The sequence below is a fragment of the Pristiophorus japonicus genome, chromosome 32 (assembly GCF_044704955.1).
Source record: "Pristiophorus japonicus isolate sPriJap1 chromosome 32, sPriJap1.hap1, whole genome shotgun sequence".
Classification (NCBI taxonomy): domain Eukaryota; kingdom Metazoa; phylum Chordata; class Chondrichthyes; family Pristiophoridae; genus Pristiophorus; species Pristiophorus japonicus.
Window position 1 is genome coordinate 4,444,575 of NC_092008.1, and position 25,865 is coordinate 4,470,439.

General features: G+C 55.1%; 2 protein-coding genes across 2 annotated transcripts in view; one reads left to right on the forward strand and one right to left on the reverse strand.

The window, feature by feature from the left end:
• The window catches only part of LOC139240511 (protein Wnt-7b-like), a 23,818-nt gene extending 21,313 nt beyond the window's left edge, over nt 1-2,505 (forward strand). Inside the window, exon 4 of the mRNA XM_070869052.1 lies at nt 2,446-2,505. Within this exon, the coding sequence (XP_070725153.1) occupies nt 2,446-2,505 (60 nt within the window). The remainder of the gene's footprint in view (nt 1-2,445) is intronic.
• Nucleotides 2,506-2,580: 75 nt separating this feature from the next.
• Nucleotides 2,581-25,865, reverse strand: hcfc2 (host cell factor C2). The gene is made up of 5 exons (XM_070869053.1): nt 25,692-25,865; nt 16,060-16,208; nt 14,183-14,343; nt 3,806-4,014; nt 2,581-2,669 (listed from the first exon to the last, which is right to left on the reverse strand). Exons 1-5 carry the CDS (start codon nt 25,849-25,851, stop codon nt 2,581-2,583), a joined length of 768 nt encoding a protein of 255 aa, XP_070725154.1. The 5' UTR covers nt 25,852-25,865.

Consider the following 25,865-nt stretch of genomic DNA (forward strand, 5'->3'; position numbering starts at 1 on the left):
CTTCCCTCAACCACTGTCTGTCCCACCTGTGACAGGGACTGTGGTTCCCGTATTGGACTGTTCAGCCACTTAAGGACTCATGTTAAGAGTGGAAGCAAATCTTCCTCGATTCCGAGGGACTGCCTATGACGATGACGATGCCCACTGTACGCAATGACGGGCTGCTTTAAAAAGGACCAAGGGGTGGCTAACTCTTATACTCCAATTACTCCAACCTCTTTGTAATATAGGCGACAGAAAGGGGTAGAAGGCGACGCCCTGACTGCACGCCGGTCGGCATCAAAGACCAGAGGCCGGCACTGGTTCCGGGGGGGGGGAAGGAGGGGGAGGCTGGGAGATGGAGCAACGAGAGCCGAAGAATTAGGAGCAGGAGTCGGACATTTGGCCCCTCGAATCTGCTCCGCCATTCGATGAGGTCAAAGCTGATCTTCCACCTCAACTCCACTCTCCCGCCCGATCCCCATATCCCTCGATTCCCTTAATATACAAAAGTCTAGGCGACCTCCACCGCATAGAAGGACAAGGGCAGGAGGAGGTCGTTCAGCCCCTCGAGCCTGTTACATTAGGGACAGGAGGAGGCCGTTCAGCCCCTCGAGCCTGTTACATTAGGAACAGGAGGAGGCCGTTCAGCCCCTCGAGTCTGTTACATTAGGAACAGGAGGAGGCCGTTCAGCCCCTCGAGTCTGTTACATTAGGAACAGGAGGAGGCCGTTCAGCCCCTCGAGTCTGTTACATTAGGAACAGGAGGAGGCCGTTCAGCCCTCGAGTCTGTTACATTAGGGACAGGAGGAGGCCGTTCAGCCCCTCGAGCCTGTTACATTAGGAACAGGAGGAGGCCGTTCAGCCCCTCGAGTCTGTTACATTAGGAACAGGAGGAGGCCGTTCAGCCCCTCGAGTCTGTTACATTAGGGACAGGAGGAGGCCGTTCAGCCCCTCGAGTCTGTTACATTAGGAACAGGAGGAGGCCGTTCAGCCCCTCGAGTCTGTTACATTAGGGACAGGAGGAGGCCGTTCAGCCCCTCGAGTCTGTTACATTAGGGACAGGAGGAGGCCGTTCAGCCCCTCGAGCCTGTTACATTAGGGACAGGAGGAGGCCGTTCAGCCCCTCGAGCCTGTTACATTAGGGACAGGAGGAGGCCGTTCAGTCCCTCGAGCCTGTTACATTAGGGACAGGAGGAGGCCGTTCAGCCCCTCGAGCCTGTTACATTAGGGACAGGAGGAGGCCGTTCAGCCCCTCGAGCCTGTTGCATTAGGAACAGGAGGAGGCCGTTCAGCCCCTCGAGCCTGTTACATTAGGGACAGGAGGAGGCCGTTCAGCCCCTCGAGCCTGTTGCATTAGGAACAGGAGGCCGTTCAGCCTCTCGAGCCTGCTCTGCCATTCAATGAGATCACGGCTGACCTTCCACCTCAGCTCCACTTTCCTGTACTATTCCTTGATTCGCTTAATATCCAAAAATCCGATCTCAGCCTTGAATATACTCAACGACTGAGCCTTCACTGCCCTCTGGGGCAGAGAATTCCAAAGATTCACCACCCTCTGAGTGAAGAAATTCCTCCTCATTTCAGTCCTAATTGGCCGACCCCTTATCCTGAGACGGTGTGACCCCTGGTTCGAGACTCCCCAGTCCGGGGGAAACATCCTCCCTGCATCTACCCTGTCAAGCCCTGTAAGAATTTTGTTTGTTTCAATGAGATCACCTCTGATGCGCTGACTGCATGCCTGTCAGCATTGAAGAACAGAGACCGGGGGGGACAAGGGGAGCGAGGTGGTGAAGCAACGAGGAAGTAAAAGGGGAGACCTCCCTATCTCTGTAACCCCCTCCAGCCCTCCCTATCTCTGTAACCTCCTCCAGCCCCTACACCCCTCCCTATCTCTGTAACCTCCTCCAGCCCCTACACCCCTCCCTATCTCTGTAACCTCCTCCAGCCCCTACACCCCTCCCTATCTCTGTAACCCCCTCCAGCCCCTACACCCCTCCCTATCTCTGTAACCTCCTCCAGCCCTCCCTATCTCTGTAACTTCCTCCAGCCCCTACACCCCTCCCTATCTCTGTAAGCGCCTCCAGCCCTCCCTATCTCTGTAACCCCCTCCAGCCCTCCCTATCTCTGTAACTTCCTCCAGCCCTTACACCCCTCCCTATCTCTGTAACCTCCTCCAGCCCCAACACCCCTCCCTATCTCCCTATCTCTGTAACCCCCTCCAGCCCCACAACCCCCCCCCCCCCCCCCCCGCAAGATGTCTGCACTCCTCAAATTCTGCCCTCATGACCATCCCTGATTATAAGCGCACCACCATCGGTGGCCGTGCCTTCTGTTGCCTGGGCCCCAAGCTCTGGAACTCCCTCCCTGAACACCTCTGCCTCTCTTTCCCACTTGAAGACACTCCTTCAAACATCCGTCTTTGGTCACCTGCGCGAATTTCTACTCGGTTCCAAATTGTTTCAGCTCATTAATACTCCCGCGGAGGCCCTTGGGGCGTTTCACGGCGTTGAAGGTGCTGCATAAATACAGGTTGTTGTTGACACATGAGCCCTGAAGCCCGAAGGCCTTCGACTGCGAGATGTTGCCGCGCGCGGTTACTCACTTGTTGCCGGCGGTCGTGGCGGAATGCAGACTGCGCGGAAGCGGGGACACTCCGTTCACGTTGGGCTTGTTCCACGTCAGCGTATCTGCAAGACGGATATCAAAGCATTCCATTTGTGCCGCGTTTGTGAGCCAGGCGGACAAGTTTCCAATAACCTCCTCCCGCCCTCGGGTCAATTTTCCCGCTCTGCAGAAAAGGCGGTCTCCCCCCATGGTGTACCGCGCGCCCATTATAGATTCACACGGCACACATACGAGGCCACTTGGCCCATCGTGTGCATGCCAACTGATTCATCCCGCTCCCCCACCCCACAGTCCGGCAAATTTTATCCATTTCTAGTACTTATCCAACTGTCCTTGGACTACTGACACTGCAGGGTAAAGCTCCCTCGACACTGTCCCATTAAACACTCCCAGGGCAGGTACAGCACGGGGTTAGATACAGAGTAAAGCTCCCTCTACACTGTCCCATCAAACACTCCCAGGGCAGGTACAGGGGGTTAGATACAGATTAAAGCTCCCTCTACACTGTCCCATCAAACACTCCCAGGGCAGGTACAGGGGGTTAGATACAGATTAAAGCTCCCTCTACACTGTCCCATCAAACACTCCCAGGGCAGGTACAGGGGGTTAGATACAGATTAAAGCTCCCTCTACACTGTCCCATCAAACACTCCCAGGGCAGGTACAGGGGGTTAGATACAGAGTAAAACTCCCTCTACACTTCCCATCAAACACTCCCAGGGCAGGTACAGGGGGTTAGATACAGAGTAAAGCTCCCTCTACACTGTCCCATCAAACACTCCCAGGGCAGGTACAGCATGGAGTTAGATAGAGTAAAGCTCCCTCTACACTGTCCCCATCAAACACTCCCAGGGCAGGTACAGCAAGGAGTTAGATACAGAGTAAAGCTCCCTCTACACTGTCCCATCAAACACTCCCAGGGCAGGTACAGCACGGGGTTAGATACAGAGTAAAGCTCTCTCTACACTGTCCCATCAAACACTCCCAGGGCAGGTACAGGGGGGTTAGATACAGAGTAAAGCTCCCTCTACACTGTCCCATCAAACACTCCCAGGGCAGGGACGGTGATTCACTGAGTTGAGAAGTGAAGATGCAATGCAAGGAGAGACTTGCGAAGGGAATCCTTCCTGATGTACGAGGAGCCTGTGGAACCCTGACACCGCGCGGGGGAATGCTGGATAAATCCCTTGCTCCTCACCGATGTCCAGTGTCCAGAGATCTCCCAGGCGGCAGCCGCTCATCCCTCCGTAGATGACCAGCTTGGACTTCCTGCTGTCCTTGTCCGTGTAGATGACCGCGGTGTGAGATTCCCGTGGAGGGGGCAGCACCCCGTAGGTGATGGGATTGTCCCAGCACATCACCCCCGTGCCGGACCTCAGCTCCAAAATGTAAACGTCGTTCAGATACCTGCAGGAGGGGGGAAGGGAGGAGAGCGAGACAGCGAGAAGAGAGAGAGCGAGACAGCGAGAAGAGGGAGAGCGAGGAGCGAGACAGCGAGCGAGGAGAGAGAGGGCGAGACAGCGAGCGAGGAGAGAGAGGGCGAGACAGCGAGCGAGGAGAGAGAGGGCGAGACAGCGAGCAGAGAGAGAGAGCGAGACAGCGAGGAGAGCGAGACAGCGAGGAGAGCGAGACAGCGAGGAGAGCGAGACAGCGAGGAGAGCGAGACAGCGAGGAGAGCGAGACAGCGAGGAGAGCGAGACAGCGAGGAGAGCGAGACAGCGAGGAGAGCGAGACAGCGAGGAGAGCGAGAGCGAGACAGCGAGGAGAGAGAGAGCGAGACAGCGAGGAGAGAGAGAGCGAGACAGCGAGGAGAGAGAGAGCGAGACAGCGAGGAGAGAGAGAGCGAGACAGCGAGGAGAGAGAGAGCGAGACAGCGAGGGAGAGAGAGAGCGAGACAGCGAGGAGAGAGAGAGCGAGACAGCGAGGAGAGAGAGCGAGACAGCGAGGAGAGAGAGAGCGAGACAGCGAGGAGAGAGAGAGCGAGACAGCGAGCGAGAGAGAGAGCGAGACAGCGAGCGAGGAGAGAGAGAGCGAGACAGCGAGCGAGGAGAGAGAGAGCGAGACAGCGAGCGAGGAGAGAGAGAGCGAGACAGCGAGCGAGGAGAGAGAGAGCGAGACAGCGAGCGAGGAGAGAGAGAGCGAGACAGCGAGCGAGGAGAGAGAGAGCGAGACAGCGAGCGAGGAGAGCGAGCGAGCGAGACAGCGAGCGAGGAGAGCGAGCGAGACAGCGAGCGAGGAGAGCGAGCGAGAGAGCGAGCGAGGAGAGAGCGAGCGAGAGAGCGAGCGAGGAGAGAGCGAGCGAGAGAGCGAGCGAGAGAGCGAGCGAGGAGAGAGCGAGCGAGGAGAGAGAGAGCGAGACAGCGAGCGAGGAGAGAGAGAGCGAGACAGCGAGCGAGGAGAGAGAGAGCGAGACAGCGAGCGAGGAGAGAGAGAGCGAGACAGCGAGCGAGGAGAGAGAGAGCGAGACAGCGAGCGAGGAGAGAGAGAGCGAGACAGCGAGCGAGGAGAGAGAGAGCGAGACAGCGAGCGAGGAGAGAGAGAGCGAGACAGCGAGGGAGAGAGAGAGAGCGAGACAGCGAGGAGAGAGAGAGCGAGACAGCGAGGAGAGAGAGAGCGAGACAGCGAGGAGAGAGAGAGCGAGACAGCGAGGAGAGAGAGAGCGGGACAGCGAGGAGAGAGAGAGCGAGACAGCGAGGAGAGAGAGAGCGGGACAGCGAGGAGAGAGAGAGCGGGACAGCGAGGAGAGAGAGAGCGGGACAGCGAGGAGAGAGAGAGCGGGACAGCGAGGAGAGAGAGAGCGGGACAGCGAGGAGAGAGAGAGCGGGACAGCGAGGAGAGAGAGAGCGGGACAGCGAGGAGAGAGAGAGCGGGACAGCGAGGAGAGAGAGAGCGGGACAGCGAGGAGAGAGAGAGCGGGACAGCGAGGAGAGAGAGAGAGCGGGACAGCGAGGAGAGAGAGAGCGGGACAGCGAGGAGAGAGAGAGCGGGACAGCGAGGAGAGAGAGAGCGGGACAGCGAGGAGAGAGAGAGCGGGACAGCGAGGAGAGAGAGAGCGGGACAGCGAGGAGAGAGGAGCGGGACAGCGAGGAGAGAGAGAGCGGGACAGCGAGGAGAGAGAGAGGCGGGGACAGCGAGGAGAGAGAGAGCGGGACAGCGAGGAGAGAGAGAGCGGGACAGCGAGGAGAGAGAGAGCGGGACAGCGAGGAGAGAGAGAGCGGGACAGCGAGGAGAGAGAGAGCGGGACAGCGAGGAGAGAGAGAGCGGGACAGCGAGGAGAGAGAGAGCGGGACAGCGAGGAGAGAGAGAGCGGGACAGCGAGGAGAGAGAGAGCGGGACAGCGAGGAGAGAGAGAGCGGGACAGCGAGGAGAGAGAGAGCGGGACAGCGAGGAGAGAGAGAGCGGGACAGCGAGGAGAGAGAGAGCGGGACAGCGAGGAGAGAGAGAGCGGGACAGCGAGGAGAGAGAGAGCGGGACAGCGAGGAGAGAGAGAGCGGGACAGCGAGGAGAGAGAGAGCGGGACAGCGAGGAGAGAGAGAGCGGGACAGCGAGGAGAGAGAGAGCGGGACAGCGAGGAGAGAGAGAGCGGGACAGCGAGGAGAGAGAGAGCGGGACAGCGAGGAGAGAGAGAGCGGGACAGCGAGGAGAGAGAGAGCGGGACAGCGAGGAGAGAGAGAGCGGGACAGCGAGGAGAGAGAGAGCGGGACAGCGAGGAGAGAGAGAGCGGGACAGCGAGGAGAGAGAGAGCGGGACAGCGAGGAGAGAGAGAGCGGGACAGCGAGGAGAGAGAGAGCGGGACAGCGAGGAGAGAGAGAGCGGGACAGCGAGGAGAGAGAGAGCGGGACAGCGAGGAGAGAGAGAGCGGGACAGCGAGGAGAGAGAGAGCGGGACAGCGAGGAGAGAGAGAGCGGGACAGCGAGGAGAGAGAGAGCGGACAGCGAGGAGAGAGAGAGCGGGACAGCGAGGAGAGAGAGAGCGGGACAGCGAGGAGAGAGAGAGCGGGACAGCGAGGAGAGAGAGAGCGGGACAGCGAGGAGAGAGAGAGCGGGACAGCGAGGAGAGAGAGAGCGGGACAGCGAGGAGAGAGAGAGCGGGACAGCGAGGAGAGAGAGAGCGGGACAGCGAGGAGAGAGAGAGCGGGACAGCGAGGAGAGAGAGAGCGGGACAGCGAGGAGAGAGAGAGCGGGACAGCGAGGAGAGAGAGAGCGGGACAGCGAGGAGAGAGAGAGCGGGACAGCGAGGAGAGAGAGAGCGGGACAGCGAGGAGAGAGAGAGCGGACAGCGAGGAGAGAGAGAGCGGGACAGCGAGGAGAGAGAGAGCGGGACAGCGAGGAGAGAGAGAGCGGGACAGCGAGGAGAGAGAGAGCGGGACAGCGAGGAGAGAGAGAGCGGGACAGCGAGGAGAGAGAGAGCGGGACAGCGAGGAGAGAGAGAGCGGGACAGCGAGGAGAGAGAGAGCGAGACAGCGAGGAGAGAGAGAGCGAGACAGCGAGGAGAGAGAGAGCGAGACAGCGAGGAGAGAGAGAGCGAGACAGCGAGGAGAGAGAGAGCGAGACAGCGAGGAGAGAGAGAGCGAGACAGCGAGGAGAGAGAGAGCGAGACAGCGAGAAGAGAGAGAGAGCGAGACAGCGAGGAGAGAGAGAGCGAGACAGCGAGGAGAGAGAGAGACGAGACAGCGAGGAGAGAGAGAGCGAGACAGCGAGGAGAGAGAGAGCGAGACAGCGAGGAGAGAGAGAGCGAGACAGCGAGGAGAGAGAGAGCGAGACAGCGAGGAGAGAGAGAGCGAGACAGCGAGGAGAGAGAGAGCGAGACAGCGAGGAGAGAGAGAGCGAGACAGCGAGGAGAGAGAGAGCGAGACAGCGAGGAGAGAGAGAGCGAGACAGCGAGGAGAGAGAGAGCGAGACAGCGAGGAGAGAGAGAGCGAGACAGCGAGGAGAGAGAGAGCGAGACAGCGAGGAGAGAGAGAGCGAGACAGCGAGGAGAGAGAGAGCGAGACAGCGAGGAGAGAGAGAGCGAGACAGCGAGGAGAGAGAGAGCGAGACAGCGAGGAGAGAGAGAGCGAGACAGCGAGGAGAGAGAGAGCGAGACAGCGAGGAGAGAGAGAGCGAGACAGCGAGGAGAGAGAGAGCGAGACAGCGAGGAGAGAGAGAGCGAGACAGCGAGGAGAGAGAGAGCGAGACAGCGAGGAGAGAGAGAGCGAGACAGCGAGGAGAGAGAGAGCGAGACAGCGAGGAGAGAGAGAGCGAGACAGCGAGGAGAGAGAGAGCGAGACAGCGAGGAGAGAGAGAGCGAGACAGCGAGGAGAGAGAGAGCGAGACAGCGAGGAGAGAGAGAGCGAGACAGCGAGGAGAGAGAGAGCGAGACAGCGAGGAGAGAGAGAGCGAGACAGCGAGGAGAGAGAGAGCGAGACAGCGAGGAGAGAGAGAGCGAGACAGCGAGGAGAGAGAGAGCGAGACAGCGAGGAGAGAGAGAGCGAGACAGCGAGGAGAGAGAGAGCGAGACAGCGAGGAGAGAGAGAGCGAGACAGCGAGGAGAGAGAGAGCGAGACAGCGAGGAGAGAGAGAGCGAGACAGCGAGGAGAGAGAGAGCGAGACAGCGAGGAGAGAGAGAGCGAGACAGCGAGGAGAGAGAGAGCGAGACAGCGAGGAGAGAGAGAGCGAGACAGCGAGGAGAGAGAGAGCGAGACAGCGAGGAGAGAGAGAGCGAGACAGCGAGGAGAGAGAGAGCGAGACAGCGAGGAGAGAGAGAGCGAGACAGCGAGGAGAGAGAGAGCGAGACAGCGAGGAGAGAGAGAGCGAGACAGCGAGGAGAGAGAGAGCGAGACAGCGAGGAGAGAGAGAGCGAGACAGCGAGGAGAGAGAGAGCGAGACAGCGAGGAGAGAGAGAGCGAGACAGCGAGGAGAGAGAGAGCGAGACAGCGAGGAGAGAGAGAGCGAGACAGCGAGGAGAGAGAGAGCGAGACAGCGAGGAGAGAGAGAGCGAGACAGCGAGGAGAGAGAGAGCGAGACAGCGAGGAGAGAGAGAGCGAGACAGCGAGGAGAGAGAGAGCGAGACAGCGAGGAGAGAGAGAGCGAGACAGCGAGGAGAGAGAGAGCGAGACAGCGAGGAGAGAGAGAGCGAGACAGCGAGGAGAGAGAGAGCGAGACAGCGAGGAGAGAGAGAGCGAGACAGCGAGGAGAGAGAGAGCGAGACAGCGAGGAGAGAGAGAGCGAGACAGCGAGGAGAGAGAGAGCGAGACAGCGAGGAGAGAGAGAGCGAGACAGCGAGGAGAGAGAGAGCGAGACAGCGAGGAGAGAGAGAGCGAGACAGCGAGGAGAGAGAGAGCGAGACAGCGAGGAGAGAGAGAGCGAGACAGCGAGGAGAGAGAGAGCGAGACAGCGAGGAGAGAGAGAGCGAGACAGCGAGGAGAGAGAGAGCGAGACAGCGAGGAGAGAGAGAGCGAGACAGCGAGGAGAGAGAGAGCGAGACAGCGAGGAGAGAGAGAGCGAGACAGCGAGGAGAGAGAGAGCGAGACAGCGAGGAGAGAGAGAGCGAGACAGCGAGGAGAGAGAGAGCGAGACAGCGAGGAGAGAGAGAGCGAGACAGCGAGGAGAGAGAGAGCGAGACAGCGAGGAGAGAGAGAGCGAGACAGCGAGGAGAGAGAGAGCGAGACAGCGAGGAGAGAGAGAGCGAGACAGCGAGGAGAGAGAGAGCGAGACAGCGAGGAGAGAGAGAGCGAGACAGCGAGGAGAGAGAGAGCGAGACAGCGAGGAGAGAGAGAGCGAGACAGCGAGGAGAGAGAGAGCGAGACAGCGAGGAGAGAGAGAGCGAGACAGCGAGGAGAGAGAGAGCGAGACAGCGAGGAGAGAGAGAGCGAGACAGCGAGGAGAGAGAGAGCGAGACAGCGAGGAGAGAGAGAGCGAGACAGCGAGGAGAGAGAGAGCGAGACAGCGAGGAGAGAGAGAGCGAGACAGCGAGGAGAGAGAGAGCGAGACAGCGAGGAGAGAGAGAGCGAGACAGCGAGGAGAGAGAGAGCGAGACAGCGAGGAGAGAGAGAGCGAGACAGCGAGGAGAGAGAGAGCGAGACAGCGAGGAGAGAGAGAGCGAGACAGCGAGGAGAGAGAGAGCGAGACAGCGAGGAGAGAGAGAGCGAGACAGCGAGGAGAGAGAGAGCGAGACAGCGAGGAGAGAGAGAGCGAGACAGCGAGGAGAGAGAGAGCGAGACAGCGAGGAGAGAGAGAGCGAGACAGCGAGGAGAGAGAGAGCGAGGAGAGAGAGAGCGAGAGCGAGGAGAGAGAGAGAGCGAGAGACAGCGAGAGAGAGAGACAGCGAGAGAACGAGACAGCGAGAGAACGTGACAGCGAGAGAACGTGACAGCGAGAGAACGTGACAGCGAGAGAACGTGACAGCGAGAGAACGTGACAGCGAGAGAACGAGACAGCGAGAGAACGAGACAGCGAGAGAACGAGACAGCGAAAGAACGAGACAGCGAGAGAACGAGACAGCGAGAGAACGAGACAGCGAGAGAACGAGACAGCGAGAGAACGAGACAGCGAGAGAACGAGACAGCGAGAGAACGAGACAGCGAGAGAACGAGAGAACGAGACAGCGAGAGAACGAGAGACAGCGAGAGAACGAGAGACAGCGAGAGAACGAGAGACAGCGAGAGAACGAGACAGCGAGAGAACGAGAGACAGCGAGAGAACGAGAGACAGCGAGAGAACGAGAGACAGCGAGAGAACGAGAGGCAGCGAGGAGAGAGCCAGCGAGGAGAGAGCCAGCGAGGAGAGAGCCAGCGAGGAGAGAGAGAGATGTAAACCCGTCAGCAATGACAAGCCTCACCTCAGAAACATCCAGGATAAAGTCTGTCAAACCCGCGAAGGGAAATGAGATAATGCTGGAAGAGACATGTTTGTCCCGGGTCCCAGTCCTGCTCGATGGAGACTCGATTGCAAACGCCTCTCCTGAGACTATCCAATACTTTCCTGGCCGGCCTCCCATCCACCACCGTCTGCATACCTCAGTATGTGTTAAAGCTACACTGTCCCGTGTCCTAACTCGCACCCAGTCCCACTCACCCATCACCCCCTGTGCTCACTGCCCCGTGTCCTAACTCACACCAAGTCCCACTCACCCATCACCCCCTGTGCTCACTGTCCATGTCCTAACTCGCACCGAGTCCCACTCACCCATCACCCCCTGTGCTCACTGCCCCGTGTCCTAACTCACACCCAGTCCCACTCACCCATCACCCCCTGTGCTCGCTGTCCCGTGTCCTAACTCGCACCCAGTCCCGCTCACCCATCACCCCCTGTGCTCACTGACCCGTGTCCTAACTCGCACCGAGTCCCACTCACCCATCACCCCCTGTGCTCACTGACCCCGTGTACTAACTCGCACCGAGTCCCGCTCACCCATCACCCCCTGTGCTCACTGCCCCGTGTCCTAACTCGCACCGAGTCCCTCTCACCCATCACCCCCTGTGCTCACTGACCCCGTGTACTAACTCGCACCGAGTCCCACTCACCATCACCCCCTGTGCTCACTGCCCCGTGTCCTAACTCACACCGAGTCCCACTCACCCATCACCCCCTGTGCTCACTGCCCCGTGTCCTAACTCACACCGAGTCCCACTCACCCATCACCCCCTGTGCTCACTGTCCCCGTGTCCTAACTCACACCGAGTCCCACTCACCCATCACCCCCTGTGCTCACTGTCCCGTGTCCTAACTCACACCGAGTCCCACTCACCATCACCCCCTGTGCTCACTGCCCCCGTGTCCTAACTCACACCGAGTCCCACTCACCCATCACCCCCTGTGCTCACTGCCCCGTGTCCTAACTCGCACCGAGTCCCACTCACCCATCACCCCGTGCTCGCTGCCCCGTGTCCTAACTCGCACCCAGTCCCACTCACCCATCACCCCCTGTGCTCGCTGACCCACATTGGCTCCCGGTCCAGCAAAGCCAACAAGTTGCATTTATATACCGCCTGTTAACGTAGTGAAACGTTGCAAGGCGCTTCATAGAAACAGAAAATATGTGCAGGAGTAGGCCATTCGGCTCTTCGAGCCTGCACCACCATTCAATAAGATCATGGCTGATCATTCACCTCAGTACCCCTTTCCTGCTTTCTCTCCATTACCCCTTGATCCCTTTAGCCGTAAGGGCCATATCAAACTCCCTTTTGAATATATCTAACGAATTGGCCTCAACAACTTTCTGTGGTAGAGAATTCCACAGGTTCACAATTCTCTGAGTGAAGAAGTTTCTCCTCATCTCAGTCCTAACTGTCTTACCCCTTATCCTTAGACTGTGACCCCTGGTTCTGGACTTCCCCAACATCGGGAACATTCTTCCTGCATCTAACCTGTCCAGTCCCGTCAGAATTTTATATGTTTCTATGAGATCCCCTCTCACTCTTCTAAACTCCAGTGAATACAGGCCCAGTTGATTCAGTCTTTCCTCATATGTCAGTCCTGCCATCCCGGGAATCAGTCTGGTGAACCTTCGCTGCACTCCCTCAATAGCAAAAACATCCTTCCTCAGATTAGGAGACCAAAACTGAACACAATATTCCTGGTGCGGCCTCACCAAGGCCCGGTACAACTGCAGTAAGATCTCCCTGCTCCTATACTCAAATCCTCGCGTTATGAAGGCCAACATACCATTTGCCTTCTTCACCGCCTGCTGTACCTGCATGCCAACTTTCAATGACTGATGAACCATGACACCCAAGTCTCGTTGCACCTCCCCTTTTCCTAATCTGTCACCATTCAGATATTCTGCCTTTCTGTTTTTGCCACCAAAGTGGATAACCTCACATTTATCCACATTATACTGCATCTGCCATGCATTTGCCCACTCACCTAACCTGTCCAAGTCACCCTGCAGCCTCTTAGCGTCCTCCTCACAGCTCACACCGCCACCCAGCTTAGTGTCATCTGCAAACTTGGAGATATTACACTCAATTCCTTCATCTAAATCATTGATGTATATTGTAAATAGCTGGGGTCCCAGCACTGAGCCCTGCGGCACCCCACTAGTCACTGCCTGCCATTCTGAAAAGGACCCGTTTATCCCGACTCTCTGCTTCCTGTCTGCCAACCAGTTCTCTATCCACGTCAATACATTACCCCCCATACCATGTGGTTTGATTTTGCACACCAATCTCTTGTGTGGGATCTTGTCAAAAGCCGTTTGAAAGTCCAAATACACCACATCCACTGGTTCTCCCTTGTCCAGCTACTAGTTACATCCTCAAAAAATTCCAGAAGATTTGTCGAGCATGATTTCCCTTTCATAAATCCATGCTGACTTGGACCGATCCTGTCACTGCTTTCCAAATGCGCTGCTATTTCATCTTTAATAATTGATTCCAACATTTTCCCCACTACCAATGGCAGGCTAACCGGTCTATAATTCCCTGTTTTCTCTCTCCCTCCTTTTTTTAAAAAGTGGTCTTACATTAACTACCCTCCAGTCCATAGGAACAGATCCAGAGTCGATAGACTGTTGGAAAATGATCACCAATGCATCCACTATTTCTAGGATCACTTCCTTAAGCACTCTGGGATGCAGACTATCAGGCCCTGGGGATTTATTGGCCTTCACTCCCATCAATTTCCCTAACACAATTTCCTACCTAATAAGGATTTCCTTCAGTTCCTCCTTCTCACTAGACCCTCAGTCCCCGAGTATTTCCAGAAGGTTATTTGTGTCTTCCTTCGCGAAGACAGAAGCAAAGTATTTGTTCAATTGGTCTGCCATTTCTTTGTTCCCCATTATAAATTCACCCGATTCTGACTGCAAGGGACCTACATTTGTCTTCACTAATCTTTTTCTCTGCACATTTCTATAGAAGCTTTTGCAGTCAGTTTTTATGTTCCCAGCAAGCTTCCTCTCACACAAAAGCGTCATCAAAAAACATCTTGCAACAAGCCCCATCAAGAGACATTCGGACAGGTGAACTAAGGGCTCGATTTTTTAATTCTCATCCCCATGATCAAATCCGTGGCCTTCTCGTCCCTCCCCATCTCTAACCCTCCCTATCTCTCTAACCTCCTCCAGCCCTACAAGCCCGCGAGATCTCTGCGCTCCTCCAATTCTGCCCTCTTGAGCATCCCCTGATTTCCATTACTCCACCATCGGTGGCCGTGCCTTCAGCTGCCTGGGCCCCAAGCTCTGGAACTCCCTCCCTCACCCTCTCCGCCTCTTTCTTTTACAACCGAAGAAATAGGAGCAGGAGTCGACCATACGGCCCCTCGAGCCTGCTCCGCCATTTAATACGATCATGGCTGATCCCATCATGGACTCGGGCCCACTTCCCTGCCCGCTCCCCATAACCCCTTATTGGTTAAGAAACTGTCTCTCTCTTGCTGCCTTCAAGACGTCCTTAAAACCTAACGCTTTGACCAAGCGTTTGGTCACCCGAATATCTCCTTCTACCGGCTCAGTGTCAAATTTAGTTTGCTAATCGCTCCTGGGACGTTAAAGGCACTATATAAATGCAAGTTTGTTGTACAGTCCCTGCACATTCAGCCACCTCCGCGCGCACCCCCCCGCCCTCCGATCCGAGTTCCCGCTCGGCGCTCCTTACCGTGGAATGTTATTCTTGGGATCCTCGCTGTCATTGGCCAGGCCGCCGAACAGGTAGCACTTGTTCCCCACCAGGGAAAAGCTGTGTCCCAGACGTGGGCACGGCAACGACCCGTTCTTGGGCGGCTTGGGCTTCAGTTTCTTCCACTCCCACCGGCTGGCCTGTGCAACGAGAAAGGGGAGATCGGTCACTCCCGAGAGCTGGCCCCGGCCGTTTGTGCGTCTGTCCGTCCGACCGACGGTCTCTCGCTATTTTATCTGCCTCTCGTGGCTGTCACTATTTAGAACGTTTGCACCTTCCAATCCAACCGCAGCTCACGTTAATCAGAGTCGTTGTTTGCTACCGCTTCCCAAACTCAATTAATTTGGCTTTTTTTTAAAAAAAAGAACTCAAATTAGGCTGAGGAAAGTCACCCTCTCTCTCAGCCTGCCTTGCTTCCTGAACTTTAAAAATAAAGCTTTTACTTAAATGTTTAGTTCAAAACATATTTAAACAGAGTACAGGAACAGAGAGCCCTTCATAGTGAGAGGATTTGAGTATAGGAGCAGGGAGTTGTACAGGGCCTTGGTGAGACCACACCTTGAATATTGTGTACTGTTTTGGTCTCCTAATCTGAGGAAGGACGTTCTTGCTATTGAGGGAGTGCAGCAAAAGTTCACCAGACTGATTCCCGAGATGGCAGGACTGACATATGAAGAAAGACTGGATCAACTAGGCTTATATTTACTGGAATTTAGAAGAATGAGAGGGGATCTCATAGAAACACACAAAATTCTGACGGGATTGGACAGGTCAGATGCAGGAAGAATGTTCCCGATGTTGGGGAAGTCCAGAACCAGGGGTCACAGTCTAAGGATAAGGGGCAAGCCATTTAGGACCGAGATGAGGAGAAACTTCTTCACTCCGAGAATTGTGAACCTGTGGAATTCTCTACCACAGAAAGTTGTTGAGGCCAGTTCGTTAGATATATTCAAAAGGGAGTTAGATGTGGCCTTTACGGCGAAAGGGATGAAGGGGTATGGAGAGAAAGCAGGAATGGGGTACTGAAGTTGCATGATCAGCCATGATCATATTGAATGGTGGTGCAGGCTCAAAGGGCCGAATGGCCTGCTCCTGCACCTATTTTCTATGTAAACCTTTATAAAACACTAGTTTGTCCCAGCTGGAGTATTGTATCCAATTCTGTGCACACTTTAAGAACAATATGAAGGCTTTGGAGAGGGTGCTGAGGAGATTGACCAGAATAGTCCCAGGGATGAGGGCCTTCCGTGACGTGGAGAGACTGGAAAAGCTGGGGTTGTTCTCCTTAGAGCAGAGAAGGTTCACTTGGCTGATTCCTGGGATGAGTGGCTTGCCTTATGAGGAAAGGTTGAGCAGGTTGGGCCTGTACTCATTGGAATTCAGAAGAATGAGAGGTGATCTTATCGAAACGTATCAGATTCTGAGGGGGCTGGACAGGGTAGATGCAGAGAGGATGTTTCCCCTCGTGGGGGAATCTAGAACTAGGGGGCACATAGTCTCAGAATAAGGGGTCGCCCATTTAAGGTGGAGATGAGGAGGAATTTCTTCTGGTGAATCTTGGAATTCTCTGCCCCAGAGAGCTGTGGAGGCTGGGTCACTGAATATATTGAAGGTGGCGATAGAGTGATTTTTGAGCAATAAGGCAGTGAAGGGTTATGGGGAAGTGGAACTGAAGCCAAGATCGGATGAGCCGTGATCGTATTAAATGGCGGAGCAGGCTCGAGGGGCCGAATGGCCGACTCCTGCTCCCGTTTCTGATGGAGATAGCGAGAGCGGAAGAGATGGGGACAGGTCAGTTCAACGCAGCAGGCAGCTGAGCCTTGAGCCAGAGGTCGGAGACACCAGGCAAATGGTACCTGCAGTTCGTAGAGGTCGTTGCTGTATTTCCCGTATTCCACCATTCCACCGAACACCAGTAAGCGGGTACCGTCACAGACAAAGCCATAGGCAGCACATCCGGGCGGGATGTCCCCTCGCACGGCGGGGATGAACCACTGGTTCGTGGCTGTGTGCAGACAGAAAGGAAGAGGGTTAAGCATTGAATCTGCCTCAATTTTACAAAGTTCGAACCCCCCACGCCACAGACTCGTAATCTTGCCCCCCCCCCCCCACCGGTGCAGTGCTGAGGGAGCGCCGTACTGCGCTGTCGGAGGGGCGGTGCTGAAGGAGTGCCGTTGTCGGAGACAAAGTTTTGCGTAATTATTTTTACACATGCACAATTTCATGCCTCCGCGAGCTTGAACATTGCAAGAGGTTGTCCCCCGTTGCATGGGACTGGCAGAGAGATGCAAAGCTACGCAGCTTATAGGGAATGTAGGTTGGAATTGCAGACATTCCGATGAGACATTAAACCTCTGAAGTGGGCATCAAAGATCCCACGGCCACGATTGCGAACAGGAGCGGGGGGAGTTCCCTCTACACTGTCCCATCAAACACTCCCAGGGCAGGTACAGCATGGGGTTAGATACAGAGTAAAGCTCCCTCTACACTGTCCCATCAAACACTCCCAGGGCAGGTACAGCATGGGGTTAGATACAGAGTAAAGCTCCCTCTACACTGTCCCCATCAAACACTCCCAGGGCAGGTACAGGGGGTTAGATACAGAGTAAAGCTCCCTCTACACTGTCCCATCAAACACTCCCAGGGCAGGTACAGCACGGGGTTAGATACAGAGTAAAGCTCCCTCTACACTGTCCCATCAAACACTCCCAGGGCAGGTACAGCATGGGGTTAGATACAGAGTAAAGCTCCCTCTACACTGTCCCATCAAACACTCCCAGGGCAGGTACAGCATGGGGTTAGATACAGAGTAAAGCTCCCTCTACACTGTCCCCATCAAACACTCCCAGGGCAGGTACAGGGGGTTAGATACAGAGTAAAGCTCCCTCTACACTGTCCCATCAAACACTCTCAGGGCAGGTACAGGGGGTTAGATACAGAGTAAAGCTCCCTCTACAGTGTCCCATCAAACACTCCCAGAGCAGGTACAGGGGGTTAGATACAGAGTAAAGCTCCCTCTACACTGTCCCATCAAACACTCCCAGGGCAGGTACAGGGGGTTAGATACAGAGTAAAGCTCCCTCAACACTGTCCCATCACACACTCCCAGGGCAGGTACAGGGGGTTAGATACAGAGTAAAGCTCCCTCTACACTGTCCCATCAAACACTCCCAGGGCAGGTACAGCATGGGGTTAGATACAGAGTAAAGCTCCCTCTACACTGTCCCATCAAACACTCCCAGGGCAGGTACAGGGGGTTAGATACAGAGTAAAGCTCCCTCTACACTGTCCCATCAAACACTCCCAGGGCAGGTACAGGGGGTTAGATACAGAGTAAAGCTCCCTCTACACTGTCCCATCAAACACTCCCAGGGCAGGTACAGCATGGGGTTAGATACAGAGTAAAGCTCCCTCTACACTGTCCCATCAAACACTCCCAGGGCAGGTACAGGGGGTTAGATACAGAGTAAAGCTCCCTCTACACTGTCCCATCAAACACTCCCAGGGCAGGTACAGGGGGTTAGATACAGAGTAAAGCTCCCTCTACACTGTCCCATCAAACACTCCCAGGGCAGGTACAGCATGGGGTTAGATACAGAGTAAAGCTCCCTCTACACTGTCCCATCAAACACTCCCAGGGCAGGTACAGCATGGGGTTAGATACAGAGTAAAGCTCCCTCTACACTGTCCCATCAAACACACCATTAACAACAGCGAACGCATTCCTGGGCGGCCTCCCACATTCTACCCGACGTAAACTAGAGGTGATCCAAAACTCGGCTGCCCTGTGTCCTAACTCGCACCGAGTCCCGCTCACCCATCAGCCCTGTGCTCGCTGACCCCGTGTCCTAACTCGCACCGAGTCCCGCTCACCCATCAGCCCTGTGCTCGCTGACCTACATTGGACTTAATTTAAATGTAAAATTCAGAAATGTTTATCGAAACGCCCTCTTCCCTGGGAATGGTGCCAAAGCACACAGATTGTTGGTGTGTGCAGAGTCCTGCAGCCACAGGAGAAGCAACTTCAGGGCATTGCTGCGATCATCACAGGCAGTCCCTCGGAATCGAGGAAGACTCGCTTCCACTCTTACAAGTGAGTCCTTAGGTGGCTGAACAGTCCAATACGAGAACCACAGTCCCTGTCACAGTCGGGACAGACAGTGGTTGAGGGAAGGGGAGGGTGTGACAGGTTTGCCGCACGCTCCTTCCGCTGCCTGCGCTTGGTTTCTGCACGCTCTCGGCGACGAGACTCGAGGTGCTCAGCGCCCTCCCGGATGCACTTCCTCCACTTAGGGCGGACTGGTCTTTGGCCAGGGACTCCCAGGTGTCGGTGGGGATGTTGCACTTTATCAGGGAGGCTTTGAGGGTGGTCCCTTGTAACGTTTCCTCTGCCCACCTTTGGCTCGTTTGCCGCAAAGGAGTTCCGAGTAGAGCGCTCGCTTTGGGAGTCTCGTGTCTGGGGGCACACGGACAATGTGGCCCTGCCCAGCGGAGCTGGTCGAGTGTGGTCAGTGCTTCGATGCCGGGGATGTTGGGCCTGGTCGAGGACGCTAACGTTGGTGCGTCTGTCCTCCCGGGGGATTTGCAGGATCTTGCGGAGACAGCGTTGGTGATATTTCTCCAGCGACTTGAGGTGTCTACTGTACATGGTCCGTGTCTCTGAGCCATACAGGAGGGCGGGTATCACTACAGCCCTGTAGACCATGAGCTTGGTGCCAGATTTGAGGGCCTGATAGCCCTGCAGTGATGTGACGGAGCCAGGTTCGTTGTTCCTCTCTTCCCAATGTCCAGCCACCCAGCATCGAGTGTCGACAGGAAATTCGACTGCAACAGCAGCACCCTGTCCTTACCCCTATGTTTAGCAGGGGAGGTCAGTGGGTAGCCATCATTACATTAAGAGCAACTTTCCAGAACGGAGCTTGATAGACCACAGCATAACCAAAACCTCCTATTTCGACCTCCGTAACATCGCCCGTCTCCACCCCCTGCCTCAGCTCATCCGCTGCCGAAGCCCTCACCCATGCCTTTGTTACGTCTACACTGTGACCATTCCAGCGCGCTGCGCTACTGGCAGACCTCCCACGTTCTACCCGACGTAAACTGAAGGTGATCCAAAACTCGGCTTCCCCCGTCTCAAAACTCGCACCCACTGCTGATCGACATTGGCTCCCCGTTAAGAAATGCCGATTTCAAAATTCTCATTCTTGTTTTCAAATCCCTCCTCACCCCTCCCTATCTCTGTAACCCCCTCCAGCCCCTACAACCCTCCCTATCTCGGTAACCCCCTCCAGCCCCTACACCCCTCCCTATCTCTGTAACCCCCTCCAACCCTCCCTATCTCTGTAACCCCCTCCAGCCCTCCCTATCTCGGTAACCCCCTCCAGCCCCTACACCCCTCCCTATCTCTGTAACCCCCTCCAGCCCCTACAACCCTCCCTATCTCGGTAACCCCCTCCAGCCCCTACACCCCTCCCTATCTCGGTAACCCCCTCCAGCCCCTACAACTCTCCCTATCTCGGTAACCCCCTCCAGCCCCTACACCCCTCCCTATCTCTGTAACCTCCTCCAGCCCCTACACCCCTCCCTATCTCTAACCTCTAGCCGCTACACCCCTCCCTATCTCTGTAACCTCCTCAAGCCCCTACACCCCTCCCTATCTCTGTAACCTCCTCCAGCCCCTACACCCCTCCCTATCTCTGTAACCTCATACCCACTCTCCTGCATGGATCTGAGGCATGGACGATGTATTGGAGGCACCTCAAGTCGTTGGAGATATCTCACCAACGATGTCTCCACAAGGTCCTGCAAATCCCCTGGGAGGACAGGCGCACCAATATCAGTGTCCTCATCCAGGCCAACATCCTCGGCATTGAAACACTGACCACACTCGATCAGCTTCGCTGGATGGGCCACATAGTTCACATGCCAGATATGAGACTCCCAAAGCAAATGTTCTACTCGGAGCTCCTTCACGGTAAACGAGCCGAAGGTGGGCAGCAGAAACGTTACAAGGACACCCTCAAAGCCTCCCTGGTAAAGTGCGACATCACCACTGACACCTGGGAGACCCTGGCCGAAGACCACCCAAGGTGGAGAAAGTCCATCCGGGAGGGCATTGAGTTCTTCCGAGTCTCAACGCAAAGAGCGTGAAGAGGCCAGACGCAGGCAGCGGAAGGAGCGCGCGGCAAACCAGCCCTACCCACCCCTTCCCTCAACTAATGTCTGTCCCACCCGTATCAGGGTCTGTGGCTCTCGTATTGGACTGTTCAGCCATCAAAGAACTCACTTTGGGAGTGGAAGCAAGTCTTCCTCGATTCCGAAGGACTGCCTATGATGATGAACCTCCTCCAGCCCCGAAACCTCTCCCTATCTCTGTAACCTCCTCCAGCCCCTACACCCCTCCCTATCTCTGTAACCCCCTCCAGACCCTACACCCCTCCCTATCTCTGTAACCCCCTCCAGCCCCTACACCCCTCCCTATCGCTGCAACCCCCTCCAGCCCCTACATCTCTCCCTATCTCTGTAACCCCCTCCAGCCCCTACACACCTCCCTATCTCTGTAACCCCCTCCAGCCCCTACATCCCTCCCTATCTCTGACCTCCTCCAGCCCTCCCAATCTCTGTGACCCCCTCCAGACCTCCCTATCCCTGCAACCTCCTTCAGCCCCTACACCCCTCCCTATCTCTGAAAGCTCCTCCAGCCCTATACCCCTCCCTATCTCTGTAACCTCCTCCAGCCCTAAACCCCTCCCTATCTCTGTAACCCCTTCCAGCCCCTACACCCCTCCCAATCTCTGAAACGTCCTCCAGCCCCTATACCACTCCCTATCTCTGTAACCTCCTCCAGACCTCCCTATCTCTGTAACCCCCTCCAGCTCCTACACCCCTCCCTATCTCTGAAACCTCCTCCAACCATATACCGCTCCCTATCTCTAACCCCCTCCAGCCCCTACACCCCTCCCTATCTCTGTAACCCCCTCCAGCTCCTACAACCCTCCCTATCTCTGTAACCCCCTCCAGCCCCTCGCGATCTCTGCGCTCCTCAAATTCTGCCCTCTTGAGCATCCCTGATTATAATCGCTCCACCATCAGCGGCCGTGCCTCTGTTGCCTGGGCCCCAAGTACTGGAACTCCCTCCCTAAACCCCACCCCCCCTCTCGCTCCCCCTTCCAGACGCTCCTTAAAACCGACCTCTGTGACCCAGCTTTTGGTCACCTGCCCTCATTTATTTTTACGCGGTTCGGTGTTAATTTTTTTTTTTAAATCGCGTAACGCTCCTGCCTTGGTACGGTGCACTACGCTAAAGGCACTATATAAATGCAACATGCTCTCGGTGCAACTCGTGTTTGTTGTTACAGCTCGAAGCTATCTCCAGCAAAAGATGCTAAAACAGCTCTGTGAGGCCAATTATATACCTTGTGGTCTGCACTAATAGATCAAACAAAGAATCTTCTTCATTGTCCGTCTTTTTAGCTGCTGTGGGAACACAGGCTTCCGATGCAAGTCAGGCCCTGCCCTTAGATTTTGCAAGGCTTGCAAAAAAACCTCTTCTCCCGAGTCCCCTGACCTCTTCAGAGCCCCATCCCCCACTCCCAACCTGCCAAACGATTAAAATTCAGGCAGTGCAGCCGTCGACACAGATATCACTAGTACATTTAAGAAACACTTGGATTTATATAGCGCCTTTCATGACCACTCGACGTCTCAAAGCACTTTACAGCCAATAAAGGACTTTAGGCACTGTTGTAATGTAGGAAACGTGGCAGCCCGTTTGCGCACAGCAAGCTCCCACACACAGCGACGTGATAATGATCCAGATCACCTGTTTGAGTGATGTTGTTCGAGGGATAAATATTGGCCCCAGGACACCGGGGAGAACTCCCCCTGCTCTTCTTCCAATAGTGGCCCCGGGATCTTTTACATCCGCCCGAGAGGGCAGACCTGGTGCCCCGGTGGTACAACGCCTGTCCGATGGCGGTTTGTCGCCCCTCCGACAGCGCGGCGCTCCCTCGGTGCTGCCCCTCCGACAGCACAGTGCGGCGCTCCCTCAGTACCGCCCCTCCGACAGCGCAGTGAGGTGCTCCCTCAGTACCGCCCCTCCGACAGTGTGGCGCTCCCTCAGTACCGTCCCTCCAACAGCGCAGTGCGGCGCTCTCTCAGTACCGCCCCTCCGACAGAACAGTGCGGCACTCCCTCAGTACCGCCCCTCCGACAGCACAGTGCGGCACTCCCTCAGTACTGCCCCTCCGACAGCGCAGTGAGGCGCTCCCTCAGTACCGCCCCTCCGTCAGTGTGGCGCTCCCTCAGTAGCGCCCCTCCGACAGCGCAGTGCAGCGCTCCCTCAGTACCGCCCCTCCGACAACGCAGTGCGGCGCTCCCTCAGTACCGCCCCTCCGACAACGCAGTGCGGCGCTCCCTCAGCAGTGCACTGGACTGTCAGCCTAGATTTCATTTTGTGCTCAAGTCCCTGGAGTGGGACTTGAACCCACAACCTTCTGACCCAGAGGCGAGGGTGCTACTCACTGAGCCACGGCTGATACTCCAGGGAAGGCTTGATGCACGAGGGAGAAGAATATCGAGGGATACAGGGGCAGGTTGAGAAGAGGTAATTATAGTGGGAGGATGCTCGTGAGGGGCAGAAACATCGGCATAGACCAGCTGGGCCCAATGACTTGTGCCTGTACTGTACACTCAATGCACGGAGGCGGCGAGGGTCCCCAATGGAGGATTCTCTACGCAGGAGTCCTCCCTTTATCTATTGGGGACCTGGCCCGGAAGGTGTTGCATGGGGCAATCCTGTGCAATAAGTTTTTAAAGTCGGTTCGCGGACTCCCGGGCCGCCTGCATTTTCTGCAGCCTGGAGAAGTCCGTGTTCCTGTACCCCAGGGAGCAGGAGAACAACGGCAGTGAAGAGAGACCTCACCAAGATCCAGTTCGGTGATTGGAGCGTGGGCAGGTACATCAGGAGCGACGAGGTCGGGGGGCGAAGGAGCGGCGAGAGATTGTGGAGGGATGTGATCGGGGCCGGGAGAGGCGCGAGTTCGGGGCCCAGGGGCAGCACGGGCCCAGCCCACACTGCGATAGGTTAGGCGAGTGGGCAAATGCATGGCAGACGCAGTATAATGTGGATAAATATGAGGCTATCCACTTTGGTGGCAAAAACAGGAAGGCAGAATATTATCTGGATGGTGACAGATTAGGAAAAGGGGAGGTGCAACGAGACCTGGGGGTCATGGTTCATCAGTCACTGAAAGTTGGCATGCAGGTACAGCAGGCGGTGAAGGTGGCAAATGGCATGTTGGCCTTCATAGCGAGAGGATTTGAGTATAGCAGGGTATTGGAGTTAGATGTGGCCTTTACGGCTAATGGGATCAAGGGGTATGGAGAGAAAGCAGGAATGGGGTACTGAAGTTGCATGATCAGCCATGATCATATTGAATGGTGGTTCAGGCGCGAATGGCCTACCCTGCACCTATTTTCCACGTTTCTATGATGTGTGCGCACTAGGTCCGTGCAGCAGAGCTGGTCTCCAGTCGTCTTGGTTAATGCTTGCCACTGGACCAAGACCTAGCTCTGTCAAGCCCGTGTGGTGGCTGATGTGCAACGGTCACCCCACGTTAAAAAAATCCACGCACAGGCATCTTCCACCCTTCAGGACGTAGTTGGGCGCCGGAGGGACTGGAGCGTATCATCACAAACAGGAACATTTTCATTTGATTCATTAAGGTTGCTTTAAATGTTATTTTTTTTGTTAATTTACAGGTTTATTGGCTGTTGACAATTGCCGGTATTTAAAAAGAGTTGTACACTCGATGCAAGTGTGGTGGAAGCAGAATTAACAAATGCTTTTAAAAAGGAAAGTGGAAATATATTTGAAAAGGAACCCTGGGCCTGAGCAAGTGTAGCTCATACTGTGAGCAGACACAGGCACAATGAACTGAAAGGAGAAAAGGCCAGGGGAAAAGATGAATACACATTATTTCCCAGAGAGCGACACAGACACAAGGAATCAAATGGACCCACTATCTGCAATGTAAAACCCTATACAAAGAAAATTATATAGAACAATGGAAACATACCATGTTTTGCAAAAGGTTCGAACATATTGAATTTAACTGGAATATTTGAAGTGCATTTAAATATGCAATTTGCAATACAACATTTTTTTAAAGCAAATAATTTAAATGTTGTACATTTAACTGGGATGATTGGAGGTACAATTAAAGATGCAATTTTCTAAAGAAAAATGAAGCACATATTTTTTAAGAGCAAATCGTTCAAATATACCACATTCAACTGGGATGATTGGAGGTGCAATCGAAGAAGCAATGTGCAAAATTAAAATTGCAATCTTAAAATTAAAATTGAGTGCGCTTTAAAAGCACGTAATTCCCTATTAACTGGAAATGATTGAAGGTGCAATTAACGATGCAATTTTCAAAATTAAAATTGACCACATATTTAAGAGCAAATAATTGCAATATACGACATTCAACCGGAGTGATTGGAGGTGCAAAGATGCAGAGTGCAAAATGAAAATTGCAATTTACCAAATCAAAACTAAGCAAATATTTAAGAGACAATAATTGAAATATAGTAGTTACAGTCATTCAACTGGAGTGATTGCATCTGTGATTGCATTTCCAATCCCTGCAGTCGAATGAATGTACCGATACTATATTTCAATTATTGTCTCCTAAATATGTGCACAATTTTTTATTTGGGAAATTACAATTCTCATTTTGCATATTGCATCTTTGATTGCATTAGCCAATGTGCAAAAGAAGAATTGCAAAGTGCAAAATGAAAATTGCAATTTCCAAAATAAAAAAAATTGTGCACATATTTGAGAGACAACAATTGAAATATAGTACAGGTACATTCGTTCAACGGCAGGGATGGGAAATGCAATCACAGTTGCATAATCGCAATGTGCATAATTTAAAAAATTGCAATGTGCAAAATGAGAATTGCAATTTCCCAAATAAAAATTGAGCGCGTTTGTTTTAAAAGGCACGTAATCCCAGAGTGACTGGAAATGACTGAACGGTGCAATTTGCAAAATATGCATCTACATATAAAAACAATTGGCAAAACAAACACTGAGGGAGGCAGATTGCAATGAAAGTGCCATTTGCAAAAGTGCCAGATGCAAAAAGTGAGCCGTTTTGCAAAAGCTCCGGGGTTTTGCAAGAGAGAGAGAGAGAGGGGGGGGGGCGGGGGGTTTAAAAGCCGGGAATCCGGGCTCCGGCAGTTTGGCGCCAGAGCGGCTCCTGTGGCGGCCGCCATCTTGTGGGGCGTGACGTCAGCGCCCGCCCCGCCGCCATGTTGAGAGCGGCGGCTGTGCCTCCCTCCTCCTCCCTCCCCCCGCCCGGGCCGGCCCGCTCGGCCCTCTCTGTTTACTTCTTCCTCCCTCCTCCCTCCGGCGCTCGCTCCCTCCCTCACCGCTCTCTCCTCTCCCTCCCGCCTCCCGCCTTCCTCCCCTCACCCGTGTTGTAGACGTGCAGCTCGTCGACGATGCCTTCGTTGCCGCCGCCGAACACCACCATCAGCTCCTTGATGGCGGCGGCGCGGTGGCCGTGCCGGGGCCGCGGCACCGGGCCGCTCGCGCCCGAGACGCGCTTCCACTTCAGTGTGGGAGCCGCCATCTTGCGGCCGCTGC

Excerpts from the sequence above, each read along its gene's own strand:
- hcfc2 (XM_070869053.1), bottom strand. The coding sequence starts at position 25,851 with ATGGCGGCTCCCACACTGAAGTGGAAGCGCGTCTCGGGCGCGAGCGGC. Across the intron at positions 16,209-25,691 it reads GCTGCACGTCTACAACACGG|CCACGAACCAGTGGTTCATC; the intron begins GTGAGGGGAGGA and ends GTCTGCACACAG. Across the intron at positions 14,344-16,059 it reads ACGACCTCTACGAACTGCAG|GCCAGCCGGTGGGAGTGGAA; the intron begins GTACCATTTGCC and ends CTCGTTGCACAG.